The 12601-nt window shown below is 36.9% G+C and overlaps 1 protein-coding gene across 1 annotated transcript in view; it reads right to left on the bottom strand.

Moving 5' to 3' along the window:
- Window positions 1-1659: 1659 nt before the first annotated feature.
- obsl1b (obscurin like cytoskeletal adaptor 1b) overlaps window positions 1660-12601 on the bottom strand; it is a gene marked incomplete at its 5' end in the record, with an annotated part of 25450 nt that continues 14508 nt past the window's right edge. Inside the window, 7 exons of the mRNA XM_051906063.1 lie at window positions 1660-2429; window positions 2721-2990; window positions 5619-5885; window positions 7903-8007; window positions 8122-8283; window positions 8527-8680; window positions 8807-8919. Of these exons, the coding sequence (XP_051762023.1) occupies window positions 2419-2429; window positions 2721-2990; window positions 5619-5885; window positions 7903-8007; window positions 8122-8283; window positions 8527-8680; window positions 8807-8919 (1082 nt within the window). The remainder of the gene's footprint in view (window positions 2430-2720; window positions 2991-5618; window positions 5886-7902; window positions 8008-8121; window positions 8284-8526; window positions 8681-8806; window positions 8920-12601) is intronic.

The raw sequence follows: 12601 nt of genomic DNA, 5'->3' as shown, positions 1-12601 counted from the left end.
AACGTTGTTTTTGTTGTGCTTCGGCTCTATCTGTGGATGAATATGACCAATCACAATAGATTATGCTTTACAATGAATTATGTTAGAGAGCTATACGATTTATCAGTTCAATAAAATACCTTACTCACTTGTTGAGCAATAAAAACACCCTCTCTGCCTTGCTTTTAAAACATTTGAAATCCCTCAGTTCTGCCATCTCCGAAAAGCCAAGCCAATGCTGATTCTCGTTTTAGGTGAGCTATCGCGCTGCAAAGATGTTTGATATGGGCTATTACTATTGTAGTAGCAAAGGACTTTTCTTGTTAGCCTTTTTCTAAAACTGCGTACAGTTATGTAATATGTACATCAAAAGTGATAATTAGTTGGGGACTGAATAGACTAGGCTACCCAAAAAAAGTGAAAATAAACCAACTGTTTCCTAACGAGCCTACTGCATTTTAGATTATGGGAGGCACTTCCGGTTTGTGGAAATTCCACCCTAAAAAGACTGAAACAAATAATTTCGAATCATAAGGTTGCCCTTCAAATAATCCTAATGTCCATCAGTTTGACTGAAACAAATTATCTGAAACAAATTCTTTCATGTTCTCTTTTTAGATGTCAGGAGATTAACATAAAGCTTGGTATTTTAATGTGAATATAACCGTCTCCCTTTTATCCCCATAAAAGCAGGGTCGGCGCATGCTGAGGCGCACAGTGCGCAGAATTCGCCAACTTTCTGCAGAGTCAATAGCTACAGACTTCCAAACTTCGTGTGGCCTTCAGATTAGCTCAAGAACAGTGCTTAGAGAGCTTCATGGAATGGGTTTCCATGGCCGAGCAGCTGCATCCAAGCCTTACATCACCAAGTGCAATGCAAAGCCTCGGATGCAGTGGTGTAAAGCACGCCACCACTGGACTCTAGAGCAGTGGAGACGTGTTCTCTGGAGTAACGAATCACGCTTCTCTGTCTGGCAATCCGATGGACGAGTCTGGGTTTGGCGGTTGCCAGGAGAACGGTACTTGCCTGACTGCATTGTGCCAAGTGTAAAGTTTGGTGGAGGGGGGGATTATGGTCTGGGGTTGTTGTTTTTTTTTTTTTTAGGGGTTGGGCTTGGCCCCTTAGTTCCAGTGAAAGGAACTCTTAATGCTTCAGCATACCAAGAAAATTTGGACAATTACATGCTCCCAACTTTGTGGGAACAGTTTGGGGATGGCCTCTTCCTGTTCCAACATGACTGCGCACTAGTGCACAAAACAAGGTCCATAAAGACATGGATGAGTGAGTTTGGTGTGGAGGAACTTGACTGGCCTGCACAGAGTCCTGACCTCAACCCGATAGAACACCTTTGGGATGAATTAGAGTGGAGACTGCGAGCCAGGCCTTCTCGCCAACATCACTGCCTGTCCTCATAAATGCGCTTCTAAAAGAATGGTGAAAAATTCCCATAAACACACTCCTAAACCTTGTGGAAAACTTTCCCAGAAGAGTTGAGGCTGTTATAGCTGCAAAGGGTGGGCCAACTCCATATTAAACCCTACAGATTAAGAATGGGATGTCGTACAAGTTCATGTGCACGTAAAGGCAGGTGTCCCAAAACTTTTGGCAATATAGTGTATTTTCAGGGTTGTGTTGACTGTTCACAAAAATACAGTGTGATAGAACACTCCTCAAGAAACTTTGTTTTCAAATTTTATTGAAAGATATTGATAGCTAAACCAGGGAAAATTGCAGCACTTTTGAACTTATTTGGATACTTCAGCAAAAGGCAAGAACTGTTATAGGCTACCTTTTTAATACAGCAGAAGCAAAAAAACTAAAACTCTCAAAAGCATTTCCATTTATTTGTAAATGTTTCCCTAATTTGTAAAATGGCTGTATTCATGAACTCAGAGTATTTGTTACATATGCTAAAGTTACTTTCCGTCCCAAACCCTCTTTTGATCATCTTTGGCCCTGCACATTTTAATTACACGCCTTGACCTCACTTTAATCTGCATCCCACAAAACAAGAATAATAAAAAACAAAACAAAGGATATCTATACAAGGATATACAGTAGTACACAAATTTCAAAATTAAATACCAAATTACTGTGCAAGAAATTTAAGTCATAACAACGTGGGTGAATTACATGGGTGTCTGGCCTGGTGCTGTTCATTTTATTTTAATAAAGCACAACGTGTTTGATCATAAATTTAGACAGCGCAATATTCAAGAATTGTAGCCTAATGGATGGTAAACCACGTAGAATGGGATATAATGTGCAAAAATGGCACTGAAGATTTTAAATAAATTTGGATTTAAAATAAATGAATTATAAGCCTCACTTTCAAACACATTGAAAGAAAATAGATTTAATGATTTCATGATTTCATTTGGTATTTAAATAGTGGCATAGTTGAGTATTATGCACCGTAAGTGCATATGTGTTGATTCTCAGTGGTTACCTGCAAAAAAGAAAAAAGAAATCAACAAGTCAGCAGTCAGTTGATAAACTATATACCCTCAGCTGGATACCACTATAAAAATCACATGGCCCATGCTGAGTATCAAGTTCTTATTAAAACAAGTCCAGACTCCATGTCTAAGAATAGGCATCAGAAATGTCTCATATTCAGAGTAAAGGTAATGATATACAGTATATATGTACAGTATATAAACAAATATACATATAAACTTCAACTCTGCTATACTGTATATAAACATGCACATTGTCTATAACAAAATATATGACTTACTTATGACACACAGATGTGCAGTGCTTTTAACTCTTCCTGTGATAAAGCACACAATGCCGCTCATGTCTGCGGAAGTTTGTTTAAGAGTGAGCCTATGAACAGTTCCCATTTTCTCCACCACAACTTTAGGACCAGGATGCAGTGTTTCCCCTTTCAGGGTCCATGTAGGTGCCTTGACCACAGGCAGAGAGACTTCACATTCAAAGCATGCATCTGCAGGAGCAGTTACATCCACATCCTGCAGCTCTCGCACCATCACGACTGACTGAGCTGTTTAAACAGAGAGGAAATGCCAATCCACATTGGCACATGTTATATTATCCCAGTTATGTGCATGCAAAATGTTTTTATTTCCTGCAGTACAATGTAGACCACAAAGTTCTTTTCTCATTAAAATAATATAGACAAAAGCTCCTCTACGATGTTTTTAATTTCTGAAATTGCCATAATCTTCTATTAGCCTATTTCTTTAAACAAACAAACAATGAAGCAGTTTTCTTTTAAATATGCATACTATTAATATCTGAAAAGCTTTTATCTGCAAAATTAAAGTCAGTATGACATAGCTAATTTGCAGGTAGCCATTTTATTGTCGTGACACAAGAAAACTTTAAAACACCAAAACCCTTTATGGCTGTCGATCATTTTATTTTGGCCATTTTATGAAAAGCACAGGTTTAAAAAAAATTTAATGTATGAAACCAACATAAATATGAATGACATGTATAAGGCATTTTGAACTAGATTTTAAAAGACTTTGTCTTTTGCCATCTTGGACATCTATCATTGGACACTGACCTAAATAAAAGATACTATATTTAATTTAGTTTTATTTAAGTTGTCCATTTCAAAATGAAATGTCTCTAATGTTTTGTGGCCAGTGTATTGTACACTATGTGTAATAAGGAGACATCGCCATCTGCCGGTTATCGTAGGAACTGCAGTGGAAATTTGGCGCTGTGAGTACAAGTGGCTGACGGACGGTAAGTTTTGACACCCAGAGCGGTCCAGAGATTTGTTTGTCAAAGGTAGTTCGAAAGGCAAACTGCTTAATAATTTTGCTAAAAAAAACATGTTAGGAAGCATTTGTCATGTATTTGGCGTCGAATAATACCGAATATTAAGACAGTTGTGAGGTAATTTCTTACGAGAATAGGCGTTGTATGAGAGAGAGTTTCCTGACTGATTCATCTTAGCGCCAAGAAGCTAATTTGAACTTCATTGAGAACATCCCACCTAACAGAAGTGACTGACTGACTGATTGACTGAAGTTGTCACAACGTTAGGAAACACTTCTTTATTGTCCTGATTTTTCTTCTAAATATTAGATATTAGCAAGCAGAATATCAAGGTATTGTTGATTTAGGCTAAGTAGGGATGCACCGAATTTGAAATGGTCAAATAATAAGACAAATAAGATAAGATGATAGCTATTTTGAGCAATAACCGTTGCGGCTGATACGTTTAAGAAAAAATAAACTGCAAAAATAGTTTATATGCTCTAAGTCAGGGGTGTCCAATCCTGCTACTGGAGGGCCAATGTCAACTGTAGTGAACTGCAACCCCAATTAAACACACCTGAGCCAGGTAATCAAGGTCTTACTAAGCATACTAGAAACTTCCAGGCAGGTGTGTTGTTGAGGCAAGTTGGTGCTAAACTTTGCTGGACAGTGGCCCTCCAGGACCGAGTTTGGAGGTGAACGTGATTTCACCAAGTACAACATGGCTGTATTTAACTCCACTTTTAAACATAGGGTGCTTCTCATTTCTTATTTGTGCATCCTAGTTTCATTTCCTCAAGTCTCAACTCCACCCACTTAGGATGCGAGGGAAGGATACACCTGTGTATCCTCGTGGTGCAATTAGAGAATTGAGATGTCTTTCAAGATGGCTGAATTCGATCGGTTTCTGGGCCATGGGCTGGAGGACGGAGCAATGAGGAAATGAGGAAGCATCAAGCGTCACAGCAGATCACGCTTAATTTACCCCTACCCCGCACAACTGTAGTGTATGATATTGGAGTTATTTTGATATTTAACCTCATAATACTTGTACTGTAGCTACCCTAAGCTGACTGTTATAGTTTATTGTATTTTTATCATTTTCATTTGTGTATTTTTTATGTTTTCCCAACAGCCCAAGCATACACACAGGCCCTATAGAATGGTATTCTACATAAAAAAAAAAACGTATGAAAAATTGCACTTAAACACAGCCCATCAACATCTTTGTTGATCTTGGAACAACATTCCAATGAACCAATCAGATTTGAGGGACAAGTTTACAGTTTATGTCAAGTTTAGGCTTACAACAAGGGTTAGGTGCTTCTACATCAGTGCTATTCACCTATAATTTCCCTCTGATATTAGGGATAAGTTATGGGTAGGGTTAAGACTAAAGTTTGGGACTTGGAATGTTGTTCCAGGATCAACAAAATATGTTGATCCAGGAACATGTATTACCTGGCAAAATTACTGTGACCGAGTTTGGATAACCCTGCTATAAGTGAATTTTGGCATCAACATTATGATGTACCCTACAATATGTAATATGGATAAATATTAATTTTGACATATTTGCCATTACCATAATAGTGATGTTATATTGTGCATCCCTAATTTAAATATATTCTAACTTTTAAATAACGTTCCACTTGCATTAAGAAAATTGGACGTTCCCACAATCAAGATGTAATGTTTAAAAAAATGTACTGCAAACATACATTTGTTTCATTCTATATTCTGTATGAGAAAGCCTTGTTATTATCAAATCAAAATGAACAACTGTATGATTGACGGCTTAAAGAAGTATTGGGTTGTTGCTGTCAATCATTCCAGTTCACATTCAACTGTTGTCATGCTACTCTTAATTGGTTTGAAAGGACTGAATTTGTCTCACCTTCAACAGTTAGTTTTGCTGAGGATGTGTAGTTCCCAACTTGAACACTATAGGTGCCCTCATCCTCTAGCAACACCTGCTGAATCACAAGTTTTCGATAGCACCCTTCACTGCAGATCTCAAAGCGCTCTGAGGGCAGGATGACATTAGGTCCCTTATACCAGCGAATGCTGCAACGAGGATTGGTCACAGTGCAGTCCAGTATGACACGGGTTTTTTCTAGAGCTGTTTTATCCTGAAGTGGTTTCGCAATGTTTGCTGGTAGTGCTGTGGAGATAAAAAGACGTAGTTTTAAGCATTTTGAGTGTGATATTGCTGTTATAACGAATAACGTTTGTGATGTAATATGTCCGGTTATTTTATTTTTGCTCTGCCAACAACTGTATTAAACATTTGGCTACAGTTTTAGAACCATAGACTTGGAATTGTGTGTAGTAAACATGGACAATCAGTGTGGTAAAAACAGTGAAATGCCCCACTGCTTTTATACCAGTCTTCATTCACTCTTGGAATGCAATATGTCCAATAGAGGTCGACCGATGTATCGGTTTTGCCGATTAATCGGCACCGATAGTTGATTGGTGGAACAATCATTATCTGCAAAAATCCTTGCCGATAGTTTTTCCGGGTTGCGTCCGTTGCAAGAGCTATATTAGGAGACTGGAGCATAGACTGGAGCGGCTGAAAAGGGTCTGCTCGTCATAATACGGTAGAATAGCGGCCTCTAGAGGCCAAATGAATACTAACACTGCGCTGTTGTTTACTTTGACACGTGAGGCAGTGCGCTGCAGGAGATTGCTGACACTTATATGCATTTAAAACACCGACAGCGAAACGGTATGAATACAGTACACTACAGTACATGTTGTCATATCATTATAAAGTAATTAATTTGCTGACTAGATGCTGCATTAGCAGAGAAAGAACAGCAGTGCTAGGCTACCCTATGTTTGCGATCAGGCTGAGAGGACGCGAACATTAGTAGCACCTCAAGCGTCTGAAACAATATGACAAAATGCACGCAAATCCGACCCAAATGTTTAATGTCACGATTATTTTCATCTATTTGCACTAGTGTATATTCAGCTGGTCACTTTTATGCTTTCATTAGCCAGCGAAGTTGCATATTTAAAGCAACGTGTGAAAGCAAATAAGTTCATGCAGCCGACAGAAACAGAAATCAGAAACGATTTCATTTTTTTATCATCACTGCAATACATATTTTGGTATTTGGAATAGATGATCATCAAGTGTTCTAAAATAGAGGCAAAGAAAGTAAGAGACTATAGGCTACATATAATATACATTTATAATATTTCAGTTCTCTCCGTAGATATTTAAAGATGATCATCTTATAGCATGACTGTTGAAATGGCAACACTTAGGGTTAATAAATGCTGTAGAAGTATTGCTCATTTATAGTTTGTTAATTTTAACATTTACTAATACATTTTCAGTGTTACTTTTTGTTTCAGTTTAAATGTCTTTTGTTTACTTCAATATTTATTCATATAATTAATATATCCATATTAGATTTATTTCATTTAGCATATTTTCATGGTTCAGTACTTATTTAGAAAAAAAGTTCAGGACTGTTTTACTTAGTGTTATTTTATTTTTTTTATTTTTTATTATAATTTTTTATTTTTTTGTCCAGTATCCGTTTTAAAAACTATCGGCTGATTAATCGGTTATCGGCAAGTATGGTCCAACCTAGTTATCGGTAACGGTAAAATCCAATATTGGTCGACCTCTAATGTCCAATCAAATTAGTGAGCCATAATTAAATATTTTATGATACAAAGAATACACATTTTCAAGACATTAGCTGTTTAACAGTAGTGTAATGCTATGTGCAAGACTGAAGCTTCTGCACGCATTTAAAGACCCATTTCTTGCTTTATGTTGTGTTAGTGTGCATTTTATACAATTAATCACTGACTTTGTGTGTCAGTTGTAAGATCATTCTTATCCCTAACTATAGGTATGATCTTGAACTTTTAAAAACGTATGCATATAGTAATGTGAAAGTTAATAATTTGCACAGAATGAGAAAAAAAACCATAAATATAGATGAAAGAGTGCTTGGAAAACAGGTTTCAGTTTTTGTTTTTGGCTGTTGGTCATCATCGCTGCTCTCTTACTTGTCGGGACAGTGTAAATACCTGATGTCTGGTTGGCCACATTTCAAAATTGTTTGAAATGTCATAACATCTGTGACTACTCATCAAAGAGGGTGACAAGCTTTGGTTTTGTAGTGTGTGCTTGACTTAAACATACAGACCTTCCACCTCAAGGTAAGCTGTAGACTCAACATTCTTGGCTACAAACTTGATCTCTCCAGAGTCGTCTCCTTTAACGTTGCATATGAGGAGGAAGTGCTTAGTCCCTAAAAAAACATGGTACAGAAAAGTCATGATCAGATATTGATATAAATACTCACTGAGGTTGAGTGGTCAATGTTTGGAAATAGGCAAAGTTTTGCAACGGGTGCTAGAATAACCTTCCTGGCGGATCTTAATGGTGCTGGTTGGTTTTATCTTCTCTTTATTCTTAAACCATTCTCCGGGCACGTCATCCAGTGACACTTCACACATGAACACTGCATTTTGATCTTCTTGAATATCCAGATCCTCTAAGCTTTGTAGTATCTCAAGTTCCCTCTCTGTTGAAATGTTAATAAACATAAAAAGGTGTTGCGTAATTCCATAATATATTACTAGTTAAAACAGCAAGTGAAAATGCTTTCCATTTTGTCAAATTTGTATCTGTACCAGTAGATGGTAGTGTTGAACATAGAATGCATTATTTCAGCTGGAGGATTAAGATTTAGATTTAAATAATCACCAGGAAAGTATACAATCTACAGATAAATGTGATGATAATTTAACAGACTCTCTGTTATTACCATAGATTTCCACTGAACAGGATGTTTTAGCTTCCCCAGCATCACACACATATAAACCAGAGTCTCCCAGCTCACACTTCAGGATATGTAGAAAGCACTTTCTTCCCATAGAGTAAATGCGATGATTTTTTCCTGGTTTAAGCTGAACTTCATTCTGAAAGTGAAAGACACCCGCTTTGTTTTGTAGAAACAAATTGCCACTTCAAATAATAAACATAAAAATAATAGTGATTTTTAATCTACTGCAGCAAGAGGGTGTGGGAGTGTCATGGAATTTTACCTTTGTCCACTTTACGTCTACGTTGTGGCGTGACAGCTCACATTCAAGGGTTATACCAGATCCCTCTGGTTGCCTGATATCCTCAAGCTTTTTCAAGATTGATACTGGGATTTCTGAGGAAGCAAAGGAGTCTTGTCAGCCTATGTGAAAACATTACTTTTGACTTAAAAACATTTCTGTCATGACAACTTAGGGCTGGGCAATACAGCTAAAAATTTTTATCACGATATAATGTCCACTGTTCATATTGTTCGGTATCGATAATTATTGAAAAAAAATTTAATAAACTTTTTTCAAAAGAAGAACAGTAGAAAAATTTAACCATTTTTAATTAAGGCAAACAACAAATAATTTGAAATAAAATAAAATGTAAATCTTTCTTATTTTATATGAAGATAAAATAAATAAGCATTAAAAAAACTTGCTGCACAATTCTGGATAAATTGAGAAACTTTTTGTTTTGTCAAACTAAGGTCACTATTCTGAATGACAACTAAACGAAATAACGTAATTTACTAGAGGTTCTGACAAAATAATTGCTGCAGTCTATTTTAAAATTTGTAATTTATTTGAGTTAATTTATTTTTATAAAATTTGTTTGGATGTATGATTCAATGACTCACTCATAAATACTCTTGTTTCATTACTGGTTGAATCAATGTATTTGAAAGAATCTGTTGAATGAAGATTCAATGTCAGATACATTTTTTTAACACTCACTTGTCGCCACCTGGTGGTGAAACAATGTAATCGATAAATGCGTCGTTTTCAGCGCCAAGTCTCTTTCAAAAGCTGATTTGCTCAATTTTGATTGATAACATAGACATTAGTGTTTATTTCTAAACTATAGTATTTTGGTGATAATTTGAATATTTGTAACACAGAAATAAAGATACTGTGTGGTTGAAAACACTGTGCAGCTGCTAATACCGACGTGACAACTGCTCTCTCAAGATGAACTTTGAAGTAGATCAACTGTAAGATGTAAGGAAACCATGAAACTGCACACTGACGAGCTTACATGTCCTGTTTTATTCACAATCTCCTCGTCACCGGCAGGTACAGCACTCATTTTCATGTGTTTGTGTGTTCTGATCTCACGTGGCGATTGCGCAACTGAACTCCACAGCAGCTTATTTGCGTGTCACTCATAGCGCGTCTGTTTGTGACCGCGAACTTGAGAGTTGTTCATGCAACCGAACTTCATGTCTGTTTACATTCTAACGCATTTAAGTGAAACTATATCGAGAGTTATATCGAACATTTTTTCTAAGTGTACCGTATTAAGACGTACCGTCGATAAATATCGATACCGTTTTATCACCCAGGCCTATGACAACTTTCAGAGTGTTTTCTGCTGTGAGCAAGTAAGACATGTTGCTGCTGTACAATATAGCGTACATGAATTACCCATAGCAGATCTATACAGGTGGAGCTGGGGAAGGTGGAGGGTTTCTGAAAGCGCGCTGCACTGCTAAGGCAAATGCTACTCATGTATTTGAAGATTGAGCACGTGAGCTCATTGGCCAGGAACCAATCATCTGTGTCCTATAGATAATGATGTGATTACGAGCAGGTTGAGTTAAGGACCTATTAGCCTGCGCATCTAGAGTTTCATGACAGAACTTTGTATATGTTAGATATACATATGTTGTATACGGTTCTTCACATTTGTGCGGCGAATTGTAGGATTGACAGCGGACCGGAGAAAGTGTTGAGAGCAGCCGAGAGCATCAAAAATCTTGGGCAGTTCTCGACTTTATGCAAATATCAAGTGAAAAAAGCGGGCGGCGCCCAATCACTGTGAAGTTCAGGTAGTGACCTCTGTCTTGAGTGTTTAAAAATAAACAGATTGTGCTGGAGTTTATGCCTGATTTAGCGTGTAAATCGTATTGTTTACACATTGGACGCTTTGCATTTATTATAAATATATGTTAAATATTGCAGTTTGCATGCTTTCATTGTAATTATACTGGCTGGGTTTACAAAAGTTTATAAAATTGTTTATAAAAGTTTACTGATAATTAGCATTATCAGCGGGACTGGGCGGAGTTTTGCCGCTGAAGTGGACATTCACCATTAGACTACATTTGACATTGATCAGCTTATTGACAGACAACCATTTTGATCACATTTGAAAAGGCTGTGATCTTAAAAGCAAGTCTCTTATTAATTATTATTTACCTCTGGTTGCCCTTGTTTGACTTTTGAGATCACATAGTCAACTGTGTACAAGTCAATCTGTCTAGTACAACAGGAGCTTATCATTTAACCATACCTCAGCTTTGTGCTTAGAGGACTTTGAGAAGAGTCCTTTGTTGTAGTGGCATTTACATGTTATTGTCATCCTCAATGACAGCTCTGTGACTCCAAAGGATAAGCCCTATTGAGTGACTTGGCATAGAAGAGATTACCTTACACCAGCACCTTATGCTTGTGAATGTTTGAAATGTTTCGGTAGCTGGAGTCCGATCATGTGATCCATATCTTTTTATATGTGTAACTTGACACATAGTAAGAGCAGTAGCAAAACTGTCTGTCCATGCCATTGTACTGTCATCAGCATCAGAAATTTAACCAGTTTGAGGACTTACATCATTGCCCTGGACAATTTTACCTCTCACGACTAAGTTAATCATGGGCAGATTCCACCCCTTATAAGTTAATTGTTGCCAAGGCAATTAAGAAACAAAAGACAGATGATTGCAAGCCCGTATACCTTTAAGTAAATATGAGTAATAATATCATAATAAGTAAATACGAGTATTTGCAAATTTGAGTATTTATAAAGATAACGATAAAGATACAGTTATAAAAATTGTTCTAAATATAAAAGAATAGCACTGTCCACACCACAGCTATAACAATAACGATATAGAGAAACTATATCGCTGGGATCACTTTCAGAATGATTTTTTTCCCAGCTGTTGAATGATAAAACACTGAGAGCCAATCAGAGTCCATTCTAAGGGCTTGCGCATTTAAAATGGCAGACGACATTGCGGAGAAGTTAATCGGTGAGGTCCAGAAAAAGCCACCACTGTTTGACAAGTAAAACTCCCTTTTCAATGATACTTTAAAGAAAATGGATGTATGGAAAACAATCGGTCGGAATAAATGGTGAGAAGTATTAATGAGATCATTAATGAGATCAGGCTAGCAAAACAGTGTAACATAAAATTACCTCAGGTATACAGCGCTAGTTTCGACAACATTGTCTTGCTTCCTTTGAAGTTGCAGTGAAAAAGTTGTTTATTCCACTATATTGACTTTGTCAGCTAAATTCACTGTTAGATTAGATCGATTACACTAGCTATTCACTCGAAATATAGTTTGTTGGTGTGGACACAAATAGAGTTATCGTTATAGTTATCTTTATACTTATTGTTCTAGGAGTGAATGGGCCTTAAATTGGAATGTAATGGCTGAATTACAGCATCTTTAAAGGTGATCTGTGTAATTTCTGTACCACTAGTTCACAAACATGTTTTCTAAACTAACTCTTCTCAGGGTTTCTGTAACTGTTCAAACCAAGTGTATGTTTGCCCCTAAGGGTTGCCATGCCCCAAACGTATGTCATTGGTTGAGCCAGTAGGTGACGTGTCAGGCTCAAATAAACAAAGTAATATTTTAAAGGTGCCACACAGCCACAGTGTTTATACTCTTTAAGAAGTCAGCCAACAAATGACTTACTTTAGTTGTCTTTTCAATTAAAACTGGATTAAGAGTTGTTTTGACTTTGATTTTTTTTTAAATATATTTTAACTTTGAATCCTACATGAGTATTTTCAATCT

Source organism: Ctenopharyngodon idella, chromosome 9, assembly GCF_019924925.1.
Source record: "Ctenopharyngodon idella isolate HZGC_01 chromosome 9, HZGC01, whole genome shotgun sequence".
Classification (NCBI taxonomy): domain Eukaryota; kingdom Metazoa; phylum Chordata; class Actinopteri; order Cypriniformes; family Xenocyprididae; genus Ctenopharyngodon; species Ctenopharyngodon idella.
This window is presented reverse-complemented; position numbering and strand designations above follow the sequence as displayed.